Source organism: Leishmania panamensis, assembly GCF_000755165.1.
Source record: "Leishmania panamensis strain MHOM/PA/94/PSC-1 chromosome 34 sequence".
NCBI lineage: Eukaryota > Euglenozoa > Kinetoplastea > Trypanosomatida > Trypanosomatidae > Leishmania > Leishmania panamensis.
The window spans coordinates 1,203,104-1,218,678 of record NC_025881.1 but is presented as its reverse complement, the minus strand read 5'-3'; the positions used below and the strand labels follow the sequence as shown (position 1 = coordinate 1,218,678).

Below are 15,575 nucleotides of genomic sequence, written 5' to 3'. Positions count from 1 at the left end.
CCACGAAGACCGTGGAGCAGTAGTCCTGTGCGTCCTTTAGTACGTCTCCGCCATCCTCCGCGCAAATGCAGCAGTGCTTGTGTATTTTACTTTGAGGTTACTTTCTCTTCCTTCATTTTAGTAAAACAGCAACAAACCAAACGAAGAAGACGAAAAAGAATGACCGTGACTTCTCCCGTGAGAGGCCACGGATCCCAACTTGACCCTTTCCCCTCTTCACTGGACAGGTGTGCAGCGCTGTGTAAAACACAATGGGCCGTCACACGGGTGGCATGAGCTGAATCGGAGAGGACGGTGGGGACTTCACACCCCATGACGTCAACGAAGACGCGACGATGTCTCTGTGCCAGCAGAGGTGTTTCCGACTTTGCCAATCGCTCGCTGTGGTGCTACTCTTTGCGCGTTGCCCTGTGAGGAATACGAGGTGGTGAGAATTGCACATGTAAGGCGATACTACAAAAAAGTCACACGACTCCGATGTACGGGCTTGCCGTCCCTTCCTCATTCGACATCCCTCTTATTGATAAACATTGCTCTTGATTCTCGTTCTCCATTAAACTCACCTCCCAACTACATGGCATCTCTCTTGATACCTGCATGTGTACTCCCGTGCCGGCCTCAATCGTTTCGTGATCATCCGACGTCTTTCTCTGCCTCTCCTGCGACCACATACGCTCGTCTCTGACCGTCATATTTTCTGCTCTACTTTGGTGAGGGACTTCTATAGTTTTAGTCTTGTTCTCCTCTCGCTTTCAAATCACTGCCCTTTCGCGCTGCTTCAACGAAGTTCTCACTTGCATGGCCACTGCAGAGGTAGAAGAGGAGTGGGGGGACGGCGTTGACGACTTCTTCACCGAGTTCTCTTTGGCTGCCTCCCATGACAAGTCGACGCGGCGCAAGAATGCTGATGCCCATCAAGCCAAAGTTGCGCAGTCACAGAAAAAGGCAAGGCTCAAGGAAGCCGACCGCGACGAGTCGGCTAAGGAAGCTCGGCGACGCATCGCCGCTGCGGTGATTAGCCGCGCAACGGCAAAGGAAATCGAAGCAGCTGCACGAGATGCCAAGAAGCACCAAGAGATGTGTCCGAAGAAGGGTAACACCGGCGTTGCATCTGCCCATCCTAGACTCTCTAGCTTTTCCTTATCAGGGCAGCATCATGGTTCATCTACCGCAGCATCGTCCTCACCCTCATCGAAGGAGCACAGCTCGACAGCGCGTCAATCAGGTGCAGAACCCCCGAAATCGCGTTTTTCCCAGAAGCGCCAGAAGATGGCCGCCAAGTCTGCGCGAAAGGCAGCACGCAAGGCGGACGCAAAGGTGCACTGCATCCCATATCGACGCGTCTCACGCAGGCAGCGCCGCTGACCCGAGGGTGACCACATGTGTATGTTCGGTGCAAGTTTGCTGCACTCACCCATCCGCTTATGTCTTTGCCATCTCTCTCTCGCCCTCTTGTTAGCGTGAGGAGACGTTTGAGGCGGCAAGGTCGAGTGGCTCGTTTCCTGGGCTGACATCTCTTTCCCTCTCTGGCATTCACAATCGCGCGACAAAAGGGGAGTTGCACAGCGACGAAAAGGAGCCCTTCACCCCACGAAAAAAAGAAGTACTTTGCTGCCGCATTACGCTGCACGAGTGTTTCTCGGGACTTTATCGCAGTTTTCGCACAACAGCAGTGACTGTTTTAATGCGTGGTTGTTCGTTGCCCATGTGTGTCTGTGTGTGTCACGCACAGTTGATAACAAAGATAAGTAGGGGTGGAGGGGAGGGGGGCAATGAGGGCGCCTTCGCCGGCAGCTGAGTCCATCCTCTCGTCATCCGTACACGCGGCACCTCGTCGCCCGTTCCTCCGAGATGTGATCGCCGTCCTCCCTTCTCGCGCTGTGCATTTTTCTCTCCGTCTCCACTGACTCCTCTTCTGACCCCTAGCGTATAAACAACGGCAAACAAAACACGCATACATTTCTTCACGCATACTCACGCATGTGGGCACGTCAAGCACTGATTCACACGGTTGGCACCGAGTAGAGCTGCTCATCATCATCTCCTACTCCTCTCGCGAGTTCGTAACATCTTTTTCTTCGGAAGGGGCAGGTGAAAAGAAAAATCCTCCCACGCTTTCATCTGAGCAGTGCCACACCCCGCCTATACCCTGTAGCAAATATATCAGGGCCACGCCCCCCCCCCCCCGCCCTCCTTGACGAACACTTCACTACTATCCGTTGATGCTAGTGAAAGATGTCCGATAACGACCTCGACGTGCTTCTTGACGAGGCGATGGATATGGTCGACGAACAGGAGCGCAAGCACGAGGAGGAGGTTCGCGTACGGGACGCAAAGTTGGAGGACGATCTGCAAAAGGCTCTGGATGAGGCCTCTGGTACAGTCGGTGGTGACGCGGATATGATGAAGATGTTTATGTCCATGCTCGGCGGTGGCGCTGACGACGCTTCTCTCGACAGTTTCAAGAAAAGCGTCATGACAATGGTTTCCACACTGGAGGTGGAGGAGAATTTGGGCGAAGAGGACAAGGCGAACCTGCTACGAGTGAAGGAGCTGATGCGCGTGATGGAAGAGGAGGACCTTGACAAGGCAAACAGCTTACTGGAGCAGATGAAGCAGGAGGGCAAGCTTCCTGATGACAATAGCGTCGGTGACGCGGATGTCGATGAGGCGTCGAGACGGTGCATGGAAATGCTCCAACAGCTCTCCAACGCCACACAAGGAGGAAATGTGGACCCAGCGTCGACGCCGGTAGCAGCCTCGTCGTCTTCAGCTACATCACCGGCGGGCTCAGCTGGCAATAGTGCCACGATCCCTGCTGAGGTAGACCGTGCAACGGAGGCCATGGCATCGGCTTTGATTTCGACGCTAGTGGATCCACAGTTTGTCGAACCCATAAAACTGATGCGCGACTCGTACGGACCGTACATGGAGGCGCACCGCAGCGAGCTGTCACAGGAGGATTGCGAGCGCTACGATCGCCAACAAGCCAGGGCGCAAGAAATCTGCGACTTACTGCAGAGCCCCATCTCTGGAGCAGAGGATCCACGGCTCGTGCAGCTGCTGGAGCTCATGAACAACTACTCGGAGCTAGGTAATCCGCCGAGCAACCTGGTCGAGTATGCGCCTAAGAATCGAAAGGAGTCGAACAGTGCCAGTGACACGACGGCATAAATTAAGAGGCATTTTCGAATAACACAGCGGAGAAAAACGCACCTGGCTTCGTCCTCCGTGTATCGTGGCATTCTTTTCCCCGGTCCATCACTACTGAGTCCTGCGTCGGTGCACTATTCCTCATTTCAGTACGAAGCCAACAAAGTGAGAGGAGGCTTACCGAGAAGACACCGTCCCTTCTTTTCTTTCAGTCTACTTTCCGACCCCCTTTGCACGTGCCTTTGGCTGCTATGATGCTGCCTGGCGACCTTGTGCAGCGACCGCACATGCCAGATCTCAACGAAGAGAGAAGAAGCCTGGGAGCGAAGCTACTTAGTGACCGGCGGCGGATGCACGTTCACTGCGTTGTCGTCGGTGCTGGCGAAATGACGCTGAAAAGCGCGAAGGCACTCAGCATTTGTCTTGCTGTGACTTGATGTAAGTGTGTGCGTATTCTCGTTCTTCAATAAGCTGTTGTTCTGTGATGCTCTTGACGATCTCTTTTTCTTCCCTTCCCCTTTTACCTTTGGTGAGATCGCATTCGTGTCTCCTCTGCACTACCTCATCTCTCTCTTCTCTCCCCCAATGGGAAAAACAAACAAACAACTATGTCAGCAGTGGCTTCAGCTAATGTGAGACGAGGGGGAGGGGGCGGCCACTTGCGGGTGTGCCGGCCTGTTCATCGGTGGGTGTAGGGCCATCCAAGCACGGAAGGAAAGGATAAAAAGGCAAAAGGGAGAGGTGTGGATGGTACCACCGCTTTCGCGCCTGTTGCGCCTCTCTCTGCGTCTCTATTGCGGTCTGCATCATCAGTCGCTGTTGATGCTTGCACAGTTATTACTCCAGAGGAGGGTCATCGAGAGATGGGGCGTTGCTGGCCGGTGCCTCGGCCATACCCCCCCCCCCCTTGAAACTGCCTCTTTACTTTTCTGTGATGACCACCTTCTACCCCCCACAAGCACTTCTACAGGTCACCGCTCTGCGCTTTCTCTACATGTTGCCCTCTGCTTTGGTGGGGTCTCCTTTTTCAGGTTTGTAGCTCTCTTGCGTAGCGCGGCCGATATTGAACGCTAACCTTTACCGCGAGAGACTCTCCAACAGTTTGTGTCGTGCATACAACTGGGGAAACCAAAAAACGATATTTCCCACGCACACACGCACCCACACACCCACACACCCACCCATACACACACACATTAGCATTGTCTATCATCTTTCGGCACGCGGCAGACCCCCCCTTGCCATCATAGAGACTCACACTTGACACCTTTTCGGGTGCACGAATCGCCTCCACGCGGCCATCCCGCTGCTTTCAAGTAGTGCAGCTCTCCAGCGGCATCACAGCTTTTTAGAATTTTAGTTGACGGAGGGGTTTAGGTCCATTTCTCTCTCGTATTCCTTCTCACTGTAGACCTTTGCAATGTACGCAGGCAGGCAAGGTGAGGAGGGCAAGGTGGCTGCCAGCCATCTGCCATGGGTGGAGAAGTACCGTCCTAGCACACTGGAGAGCGTCGTCGCACACGAGGACATTCTCAGCACGTTACGGCATCTCATGAATAGCGGTAATATGCCTCACCTGCTGCTCTACGGTCCGCCTGGTACCGGTAAGACGACCACCATTAAGGCATGTGCGTACTATCTCTACGGTAAGGATCGAGTGCGCGCGAACGTGCTTGAGATGAACGCGTCCGATGACCGTGGCATCGACGTGGTGCGCCAGCAGACTCGCGAGTTCGCTAGCACCACTTCCATATTTTCCGTAATGGGCTCCAGCAGCTCAACTGGAAGCGGAAGCGGTGGCTCGGCGGTAAAGTTTAAGCTTGTGATCCTCGACGAGGCAGATCAGATGTCCCACGATGCCCAGGCGGCGCTGCGTCGCGTTATCGAGAAGTACACGCGCAACGTGCGCTTTTGTCTCCTCTGCAACCACATCAACAAAATCATTCCCGCTCTGCAGTCTCGGTGCACTCGCTTCCGCTTCGCACCAGTGAAGAAGTCGGCGATGATGCCGCGCCTCCGGTACGTTGCAGAGCACGAAGGCGTCAAGTATACGACGGACGGGCTGGCGGCCGCGTACCGCCTCAGCCAAGGCGATTTGCGCCGGTGCCTCAACACCATGCAGGCCTCGGCTCTCTCTGCAAATGAGATTACGGAAGAGTCTGTCTACCGAGTCACCGGGAACCCGACCCCTGCGGACGTGACGACGATCGTGTCGCACATGCTTTCTAGCGACTTCGCGACAAGCTGGATCAAGACAGAGGAGGCTGTTACGCAGAAAGGTATCTCCATGGCGGACTTGACTCGCGAGATCCATCCCGTCGTGATGGCCATGGACTTGCCGCAGGACTGCAAGTGTTTTCTGCTCATGAAGCTTTCGGACCTCGAGTACTACGCGGCCGGAGGGGCGCGTGAGTCGGCTGGCCTTGGTGGGCTGCTGGGGGCCTTTCAGCTTGTCAAGGAGACCGTTGTGCAGCGCAAGCCAATCAAGGATGTGGCCGGAGACTGCGCGTTCTAAGAGGCTGGTCGCGAAAGCCCATAAAAGGCGAGCGAATTCAGCTCTGAGTTTTACAGCGAAGCAGCTCATAGGCTATCGCATAGAACGTGACAAGGAGTCGACAGTCTCTGGCTATGCGTACAATGAAGATTACACAAAAGAAAAATGGCAACGTAATAGCTCCGACTACACTGCCGATGTGCCTCACGTTCTGAGTGATGAGCTGAGGAGGGACTGAGCACCACCATGTGCTGGCGTTTTTCTCTTCTTTCAGTAGTGCAATGAGCCACTTCGAAAGTTTGTATGGGCGACTTAGTCGCTTGTGAGGCACCGTTGCGGAGGTGCAGATGATCTACCTGTGATTCTTCGTTCTGCTTTTTCCCAGTCAAGTGGAGCCCTCGAGGGTGCCGCACGGGGAGACCGCTGATGATGCTGAGGAAAGCTGAGTGACAACCCGGCTCGCACTCCGGACAGCGAGTTGTGACCAAGGTCATCATTCTCCTTCCCCTCCCTATCGACTGCTACAGTGATGTTGTTGCATGTCAACCCCGTTTGGTACGTCATTCTTTGCGTGGCTTAATGCCTCCTTTCTCCTCTCCTGCGTTTATTCCCCCTCCCTCCACACACATATCCACATCCACCTGCATAAGGGACTGCGTAGAAGCACAGCTTGCCTGCGCGCACACTTTTCATTGACCATCCGGTATCAGCTTCCCACCCTCTGGGCGAGCCTCGACACGGGTGATCTTCGCAAGAGTTCTTTCAGAGGTAGAACACGTGACACATTGTCCGACCACATTGTCCCTTTGCTCGTCGCTTTAACACACCCCGTCGAGAGTGTGCGAGGTGGGGCTGGGCGGCAGCACCGCGGCCGTGCCATTCTGTATTCCCGCTGTTTTGTGTGTCTACCATGCCTTCTAGCGGCAGTAGCAGCGACGACGATGCGTGGATGCCGCAATCGAACCCGCCAGGGCTCAGCTCAAGTTCTGGACAAAGCGCCATGCTGGAGGCACGACGCCGTGCGCTGCAGCAGCAGCGGGAGGCGCAGCAGCAAAGGCGCCAGGCGTGCTCTCAGGAGCCTGAGCGAGGGCCACCTGTGGCTGGCCGTTTGGGTGCGAAGCCGGAAGCGCCGGCCACTTCGCGACAAACGGAAAGCTCGCTGCCCGACATTTTCGGTGCCTCAGAAGATGATGTGCTGCAAAGTCCACCCCCAACCTCCGCCTCGCCGAGCATTCACTCACCACCTCTACCAAAGGCGTCGCCTGCCGCAGTCCCTGTGTCAGTGCCGCAATCACCGCCACCCCCTCCACTGCACGAGGCTACCGTGGAGCAGCTGCAAAGACAGATTGCAGCCAAGCAGAAGCTTCTGCAGTCCACGAGGGAGCGCGAGACGGCGCTGATGGAAAAGTGGCGCACCGCAAAGGCGCAGAAGCAGGCTGAGATTGAGCACCTGAACGGGAAGCTGCGCCGCGTGTGTGCCGCCATCGAAGACGAAAAGAGCGCCTCCGAGACGAAGATTCGTGAGTCCCAGGATGAGCACGAGGCGGAGCTGCGGGCGGCGCGCCGGCGCGTAGAGCAGTCTGTGAAGTCAGAGTATGACGCCAAAATTGCGGAAGCCCAGCAGAAGCTGTGTGCGGCGCGAAAGGAGGAGGCGTCCCTTCGCGAGCTGCTAGGGGAGAAGGACGCCGGCGGCGGCAATACGGCAGGGACGGCGAAGGATGTGGTGAACACGGCTCTCACGGCCGCCGTCTCTGCCGTTTTGCGTGGACTCGACGATGCATTCCAGTCAGAAGAAGCGGAGGGACTCAAGATGGACGTGTGGAGGTCGGAGCTTCAGTCACTCGTGCAGCACGAGGTTCAAACCTCCTTCGCTGTCGGTGTGGAGAGCGAAACCCAGGCAGAACGAACGGAGTACGCACGCTTCTTTGATGATATGCTGGCGTTCTGGAGGTCCGCAGAGGACCAGGAGAGGGAGAGATTGCTCAAGATGGATGAGTCGTTGCTAACCGATGTGCAGGCCATAGCGCACCAGGAGTTGAGGCAGCTGCAGGACGAAGCACTGGCCATGGAACGTGTGTACATTGAGTCGCGTGAGGCCTGGGCGGTGGAGCACCAGCGACTCCTCCAACGCGAGCTGGAGTCCACGCTGCAGCGTCAGGAGGTCGAGCTGCAGGAGCAGCGCCGGCAACGGCATAGCCTCCACCTAGAGCGTCTCCGTGATGCTGAGGCACGGCACAAGGACGCCATGTCCAGGGAGGAGGCGCTGCACCAGCAGCAGATGGAGCAGCTCCAGGCTTACTTTGGCCGCGAGGAGGATCTACGCACGGAGCAGCAGCGGGTCCAGGCGGCTGCGCAGGAGGACGTGGCAAAGTCGACGGCCCTCTTGCGCGGTGTCATGGCCACTGCTGAGGATGCCGCGGCAGCAGTGAAAGCGTATGAGGCGACGGTGGACGAGGCCCGACGGCGCGTTGAAGTAGAGCGTGAGGAGCACTTCAAAGAACAAAGAGAGGTACTGAAGCGCCTCCAAGAGCTTGCGGCGACGCAGTGCAGCAACACTGACGCGGAGCGTACTGCACTCGAGGACTGCGCCTCGCAGCTGCGCCTCGCTTCCCAAAATCTCCAGCGTCACCTGCAAGACGAGAGCGCATGGTTAACGCAGCAGGAGACGACGTACAAGCGCAGTAAAGACGACTGGGAGCGGGAGTATCGTCGCTGGCAGCACCTTGTGCAGCAGGAGCGCCAGGCCGCCGAGGAGCGTTTTCACGAAGCTCTGCTGGCGCTCCAGCAGAGCATCAGCCTTCTTGATACGGAGGAGCGCGAGGTGGCGGTCGAGACCGCTGCGATGCACCGCTGCTTTGGGGATATGGAGGCGCTAGCGACGAAAGAGATCGAGTTACTGCGACGGCGAGCGGCCGACCTGCAGAGCCGATCCGCCACCATAGCGGAGATGCAGGCACATCTTTCCCAGAAGAAGGCGGCCATGGCGGAGGCGAAGAAACAACTCGCCGATGCACAGCAGCGTCTGGAGGAGGAGCAGGCTGAGCTTCGCCTTGACGAAGAGAGGCTGCGCGACATGGAGGAGGCGCTGCGCGTTGCTCACTCGCAGGCGGCGCTCCGCAACTATAACATCGAGCTACTCCGCGCAGCCGATGCCCAACCGTCACGACAACGGGCTGCTGCGGTAGCAGCGACCGCGATAGATGCAGATCAATACCCACCCAACCACGCTGAGGGGTCAGGCTCTGCACGCCCTCAAGCATCACATGGAGAGAAAAAGCGTAAAGTGGCCGCTCTTGGTGGCCCCGCGTCTGCCAAAAAACGAAAGGACCTTCACGATCCTCATCGCCTTCCCAACAGAGTACTTCAAGAACTACGTGAGCAGCTGAATGGACTCGAGACTATCATCGCTGACGGCGCCGGCCGCAATGTCTTCGTGCCGACGATGTGCTGGGGTATTCCCTCACCGCCACGCGCGATGGCGGTGCAACGAACCCGAGAAGCACACTCAAGGCGGCACAAGGCGGTCGATAGCGCTTTTGCAGCCGACGCGCCAGCGCCACTCTCTGCCCCTCCGTTCTCTGGCCACCAGCCGCACACCCGTCGCGAAGTGCGCATTCATGCACAGCCGGCAGCCACATCGCAGAGCGGGCGTCACGCCGACCCGTCGTCGCTGCCACTTACGCCAGACACCTTGTCTCAGGTGTCTCTGCGCGTCGATGAGGACTGCTCACCGAGTGGCAACACGTTCACAAACCTCATTGACTTCTCCGACCTCGATACTACGTCACAGTCGATTCTGTAAAATCGAGGCTGCATGGGGCGGAGGTGGTGCTTGTAGGACGTCAAGAAGCACTACTCAGCAAGCTCTGTAGGTGAGAAGGTAACGCCCAATAAGCCCCTAAATGAGATCCCACGCATCGTCCCAGCGAGCGAGTCCTGAAGGCGATAAAGAACAGGAAAAAAAGACACACCTTCCTCAGCCGACTTACCCTTTGTTTTACCCTCTCGAGGGCTTATAGAAGCTCATACACACGGGCAAACCCTGGTGTCCAGGGTTTAGCACTCTCATCCTTTGCGGGAAGCCAAGCAGCCTGTCCTCGGGTACGGTTGTGCAGACTCTTGGTGTCGGCGGGATGGGCCTGGGCTAGTGCGGTGTCCAAGAGACTTGCGGTCATTATCACATTTGATCCGGCTCACTACGAATCGCGTCGACGATATTCAGCAGCAACTACACACGTGCAAAAGAGCGGGACCGGCCATCTTCGCCAGCGATATGCTCCTGCTGTTTGCCGCTACACGTGTGCGTTTTTGCCTTCTCTCATCTCCCTAGAGGAGCACCTCAGGCACTGTCTTACACAGTGCCTTCTTTTTTTTTTTCGTTTCCGGTGCTCTACAGCTTGGAGGCGAATGCGGTGATGCACACAGTCTAGTTGTTCATCTCACCAGCCCCCGCCCCCACACCTGGTGCTGTCACTCAGCATTGCGAGATTTTTGTGGCACATGTGAGATCCCCAGTCGCTCACTCGCGCTAATGACTCGGTCCCACATACTCTGCTGCCCTTGCTGCTCGTGCACAGGCGCTGAAACGTCCCCAAGTGCACTTACACGTGTACCTAAACACGTGTCATGAACGAAGACGGAGTACAATGGAGTCATTCTCAGCGAGTTGATCATGCTGCGGGCTGAGCTTGTTTTGTGGAGCACTGCACGTTAGTGGATTCTCTCCTCCGCTCCCATACTACGGGACTTCACATGCTGCTGCCGGTAAGTTTCTCTTCAGGGTCGTCTTCAACGCTTGCATGCGTCTGAAGATGGGATCATCACGTGTGAACTTCCTCCCTTCTCACTCCGTCGCTCACATCCCCCATTTCACTTCTCGTATTTTTTTTTCCTGTTATTTCCGACGTACACCCCCTTTTTCCTTAGTCGCAAAGCTCTGCCGTGCCTGCATCGCACCGGAATGCGGTGCATTGGTTGCTTCATGATTACCAGCCTCGACACACACCTAAACATCAATGCACTCATACCCCCTCTCCTCTCGGCAGTGCACTTCGACTTTCGACAGAAGTGAGGAAAGGGGGAAGGGACTGTAGTGGGGGTATAGCGTGAAGTAAATAGCGAGGCAAAACATGGGTGAGTAAGTGGACAAGTGCGGCGAAGCGATATTGCCGGCGGGTACTGCTGACCTCTCTCTTCTGATTTTCTCCTTTCTGATTTTCCTCTCTCAGAAGGGAAACACAGACAAGAAGATGCACATGCCGCAGAATTAAACACGGGTCAACTTGACCTACTTCAGTGTCAGTGGGATCCGCCAGTGTTTTGCAAGATCAGTGATGTTGTTGCAGTACGGGAAGAGAAGGGGAAGGGAGAGGGGAATGGATGAGGATGACATGGGTGCCAAAAGGTTCTGGATCTTGAGCTTGCCCCCGATTTTCTCGGGTATTTGCATGTGCGTGTGTGTGTGTGTGTATGTGTTTGAAGGAGAAAGGCATGCATGCGCTTTTTCCCTTCGCTTTACAGAAAGTGGCTAAAGTCAACAAGGCGAGTCTTTGTGTTTGCCCTCATAAACATCAAAAGCGTCACGCGTGCCGCGAATGCTCTTGTGTGCTTGCGTGAATGCTGCTGCTGCTGCTGTCTTGGGCGAGAGAGCTGCAAAGGTGCAGAAAATCGCAAGCAAGTGAATCAATGATGATCAACAAACTTCGTAGGGTAAAATCTGATCATTCCGACCCTGACGTTATTGAAGTACTGCACCAAAGGTGTGAATCCACGCTCACATCGCATCACTTCGAGTGTGGTGGCGGGTGGGTGTGGTGTCGTCTGACAGTCGCCGCTTAGTGATGTATCATTCGTGCGCGTTGTGCACGGATTGGATATGATACCGGAAGCTCTAGGCTGCGGGAAAGAGACCTGGAGACGAGGACTTGCCGCTGCAGAATGCAATACGCTGGTGAGTGCAACTTTTGCCGGTGTTGTCGTTAAGCGTAGCACGTCGCTTGCAGTCTTCCTTACCACAGGTGGCTAGGAGAGGGCTACGATACGCTGGTCAAGAGAAAAAAATTCTCTTTGCTTTGAAGGTGATACGCTAGTTTATGTCGCTCGCAGAATTCACCTGCGAAGAGCTCTACCACATGGTGAACAAGAATAAGTACCCCATTTAGTTTTGTTGCCCGTCTGTCCCACCATTAACCAATGAAGTGGAATGAGCAGGTCTTCAAGCTGTGTAAAAGCCCGCACAAATGCCCACCATCGCCGTCATTCGCTTTGACTGGGTGGCCTGCCTGTCGCCCCTCTCTCGTGTTTGTTTTCTATTTCACGTGCTCGCCCATTGTTGCTCTCTCTCTCTCCCTTTTGCGCTTTTTCTGACCCCTTTCCATCCCCCCCCCAAACGCATCCTACACGCCTCTCCTTACCCCTTTTCTGGGACTTCAACACCGCTGCTCCTCCCCTCCTTCTTCCCTCTACAGTTCGTCCTCCATTTCACCTTTACCGCCATACCTTCGTCGCGACCACACTCCAAAGAGACGTTTCTGCGTGCAAGAAGGTGCCGACCATACTCTTAGCGCGTTAGCATAGTTATTACTATTTTCGCTTTGTCAAAGACTTCGCGTAGTTCCAAATCTGTAATTTTTTTCTTTACTGTTTTGACTTCACTTCTCCTCTCTCCTGTCTCTTCAGTGTCACTCTCTCGCAGCTACTCGCAAGCATGTCCTCAAAACAGCACCTCATCTCTGACTTCACGACCGGCTCCGGCTCGTGGTTGCCGCAGGCGCAGGGCTTTGACACCTTGCAGGTGCACGGTGGCGTCCGCCCTGACCCGGTCACGGGTGCCATTCTCACCCCAATCTACCAGTCTACCACGTTCGTGCAGGAGTCGATCGACAAGTACCAGGCGAAGGGCTACTCCTACACCCGCTCTGCTAACCCTACGGTTGCGGTGCTGGAGCAGAGGCTGTGTGCATTGGAGAACGGCAACCACTGCACGGTGTACAACACCGGCATGGCTGCGACCACCACGGCTATCTCGTCGTTCATGAACGCTGGCGACCACGCCATCTTAACGAACTGCTGCTACGGTGGCACGAACCGCGCCTGCCGTGTGTTCTTCAGTCGTTTGGGGATGGAGTTTACCTTTGTTGACATGCGCGATCCCAAGAACGTCCTTGATTCTATCAAGCCTAACACGAAGTTGGTGATTAGCGAGACGCCTGCAAACCCCACTTTGCTTCTCATCGACGTCGCTGCGGTGTCGAAGATCTGCAAGGAGAAGGGTATCCTGCACATATGCGACAACACCTTTGCCACAGCCCTCATCATGCGCCCGCTCGACCACGGCGCTGATGTCACATTGATCAGCACGACTAAGTACGTGGACGGCCACGACATGACTGTCGGCGGCGCCCTCGTGACCAACAGCAAAGAGTTGGACGACAAGTTGCGCTTGACCCAGAACATCCTGGGAAACCTCATGAGCCCCCAGGTGGCCTTCCTGCAGCTGCAGACGGTGAAGACGATGTCGCTACGCGTGGAGAAGCAGAGCCGGAACGCACAAAAGGTGGCCGAGTTCCTGGAGGCACACCCCGCCGTGGAACGTGTTGTCTACTCGGGCCTTGCCTCCCACCCGCAGAAAGAGCTGGCCGACCGGCAGCACCGCAACAACCTGCACGGCGGCATGCTTTGGTTTGAGGTCAAGGGTGGAACGGCCGCGGGTCGCCTCCTGATGGACACCGTGCCGCGACCGTGGTCTCTGTGCGAGAATCTCGGTGCCTCAGAGAGCATCATCACCTGCCCCTCTGTCATGACCCACGCGAACATGACGACCGAGGACCGCATGAAGGTCGGCATCACGGACGGCTTCGTGCGTGTGAGCTGCGGTATCGAAGACGCCGATGACCTTATCGCCGCTCTCAAGGTCGCCATGGACGCCCTTGTTCAGTAAACGCTCCTCTATTCTCTCACCACTCGCCTTATAACATACGCAGACACGTAAAAACAATGAGCAGAATGAAATCTAACGACAGTGCCCAGGCACGCGCACATGCAGCAGCCGAGCACGATTTCCCTTAAACGAAAAAAAGGAAGGACATCGATGCGATGCGACGTGGGTTTGTGGTGTGTGGTGATGGCACGACAAGAGGAAAAAGAGCAGTAGGAGTGGGAAGGTCGAAACCCAACGGCGATACTTGTGTACGGAGAGGTAGGCCCAGCCCCAACGTGCTGCGTCATGTGCACCAAGCGAAAGAAATGAAAAGTGTGTCGTGGTATTCGTGCAGAACGGGGGTAAATGGGCTGAACCCCCACGTACCGCGGAATGCGAATTGTGGTGCCCAGGACGTAGCCGAAAAGAAGGTGCAAACTGCGCAGTTTATGCCATTGCGTCATGAAGGTGGTGGTGGTGAGTACGAGTGCCTATCGCCCACTCAACTGCGTCTTTCCGCACTTTGCACCCTCTGTGTTTGCCTTCTGTACGTCTGTCTGTGTAGATCCTGTTGATGTTCATCTTCTTTTCAACTTGATGCTTTGGGCGTGAGGTGTGCATCTCGCCGAGCGTGAGAAGCCTCCATGTATGTGTGTGTGTCTCTGTAGAGAGTCCTGGTTGGGAGATGGGATCGCTGTTCTCGGTACTGCTTAGTACTTCTCCGACGGAAGAGAATCGAGAGCGAAACAGGAAGATAATGCTACACTAGACCCGTTCTTTGAGGCGCAGCAGCTCTTCTGGTGTTCTTTCTCACGGAAACCGGCGAAAACTCCTCCCTCTTCTCCAGACACACTCACCCACGCATCGATGCGTACCCTCACCTCTCTCTTGCCTTGGACCTCTTTTTTCCTTTTAGGAAGGGAGGGAGGGAGGGAGGGGGAAGCTATGCATAAATGTATTCATTCGCTTTTTAGTTTCATTCTTCTTGATTGTCACCGACTTTTCTCTGTGAGTGAAGGTCAGCATCACTTGTGTCTCTGGGTGGTCTTGTCGCTGCCATCTCTCTCTCTCGATTTCTTCCTTCTGCTACTCTTCCCTGATGACGGAGGCACAGCTCGGTGCGTGGTACCTCAGAGTCCAGCACCCCCACTCTGTGTGGGGAAGCCAGGCAGTCCTCCTCTCCCTGCCAAGGCCGAGCCGCTGCTGGTGGTGGCTGAGTGTCAAGCGCCCACGACACAGAGGAGGGAGGGTCAGGGCGATGCGTCGCTGTTGATGCCAGTGGTCAGGTCCTGCACGGCGTTACGTCGGAGCGACCTGCGGCATTGAACACTCCTGTACCATTCATACGATGGGCAGGGTGTTCACCTGACTCGAGCGTGACCCACCCGGGCCTCGCTGCCTATTGGTGTGAGGGGCCCCCCCTCCCCGAGGGATGCACCGGGTGACGAGCGGCGTGATGGGAGCGGCTGTGAGGCGACCTGGGAAACGGGAGGCGGGTGGGGCTTGCGGCTGAGGCCGTGTCCTGCTGGCTCGTTCTCCGCATTCCGGTACCGCGTGTGTACGGCTGCTTCGCACCACGCGATGGGCCCTGTGGCAGGCCGGGGGTAGGAGGGCATTCAACTCACGTTGTACGGCAGAGAGTGGAGACGTTGAAAAAAGCGAATTGGATACTAGTAGCGCGCCGATGACGAGAGACAGGGAGATGCGGTGTGGGACTACTACACTTGCATGTGCACATGTGTGTTCGTGTGAAGAAGCAGGAGTGGCAAGGAAAGCCGTCTGCTTTGATGATTTCCCTCAAGATAACATCTTTCTTTTCCTCTGTGCATTCATGGAGAGTCCCAGGTGGGAGCATGGGGAAACACAGAAACACACTAATAAAGGGCAGGAAGCACCAGCGGGCGCGATCACGCCTTGCGGTCGCGGCACACTTGCTAAACACCGAAAAAAAAGGAGGGAATGAGGAAGAGGGGTAATTTCCTGCCGACCCAGGGCAAGTAAGGGCCACGT

At 55.9% G+C, this 15,575-nt stretch overlaps 5 protein-coding genes and 2 pseudogenes across 7 annotated transcripts, besides 2 other annotated features; all 7 read left to right on the top strand.

The window, feature by feature from the left end:
- Positions 1-798: 798 nt before the first annotated feature.
- LPMP_343120 (hypothetical protein) lies at positions 799-1,365 on the top strand (the record flags this gene model as incomplete). The annotated part of the gene is made up of 1 exon (XM_010704436.1): positions 799-1,365. The coding sequence occupies one exon, from the start codon at positions 799-801 to the stop codon at positions 1,363-1,365; it is 567 nt and encodes a 188-aa protein (XP_010702738.1).
- An 870-nt stretch (positions 1,366-2,235) lies between these two features.
- Positions 2,236-3,174, top strand: LPMP_343110 (Peroxin 19; the record flags this gene model as incomplete). The annotated part of the gene is made up of 1 exon (XM_010704435.1): positions 2,236-3,174. One exon carries the CDS (start codon positions 2,236-2,238, stop codon positions 3,172-3,174), a length of 939 nt encoding a protein of 312 aa, XP_010702737.1.
- A 1,399-nt stretch (positions 3,175-4,573) lies between these two features.
- Positions 4,574-5,668, top strand: LPMP_343100 (replication factor C, subunit 3, putative; the record flags this gene model as incomplete). Its single annotated transcript, XM_010704434.1, has 1 exon — positions 4,574-5,668. One exon carries the CDS (start codon positions 4,574-4,576, stop codon positions 5,666-5,668), a length of 1,095 nt encoding a protein of 364 aa, XP_010702736.1.
- Positions 5,669-7,046: 1,378 nt separating this feature from the next.
- On the top strand, positions 7,047-9,449 carry LPMP_343090 (hypothetical protein; the record flags this gene model as incomplete). Its single annotated transcript, XM_010704433.1, has 1 exon — positions 7,047-9,449. One exon carries the CDS (start codon positions 7,047-7,049, stop codon positions 9,447-9,449), a length of 2,403 nt encoding a protein of 800 aa, XP_010702735.1.
- Positions 9,450-9,733: 284 nt separating this feature from the next.
- Positions 9,734-9,863: a repeat region.
- Positions 9,864-10,906: 1,043 nt separating this feature from the next.
- Positions 10,907-10,973, top strand: LPMP_34snoRNA2 (annotated as a pseudogene). The gene has a single exon. The product of its transcript is annotated as an H/ACA-like snoRNA (small nucleolar RNA).
- Positions 10,974-11,332: 359 nt separating this feature from the next.
- On the top strand, positions 11,333-11,401 carry LPMP_34snoRNA1 (annotated as a pseudogene). Its single transcript has one exon. The product of its transcript is annotated as a C/D snoRNA (small nucleolar RNA).
- A 952-nt stretch (positions 11,402-12,353) lies between these two features.
- Positions 12,354-13,586, top strand: LPMP_343080 (cystathione gamma lyase, putative; the record flags this gene model as incomplete). Its single annotated transcript, XM_010704432.1, has 1 exon — positions 12,354-13,586. One exon carries the CDS (start codon positions 12,354-12,356, stop codon positions 13,584-13,586), a length of 1,233 nt encoding a protein of 410 aa, XP_010702734.1.
- A 1,078-nt stretch (positions 13,587-14,664) lies between these two features.
- Positions 14,665-15,223: a repeat region.
- Positions 15,224-15,575: the final 352 nt, after the last annotated feature.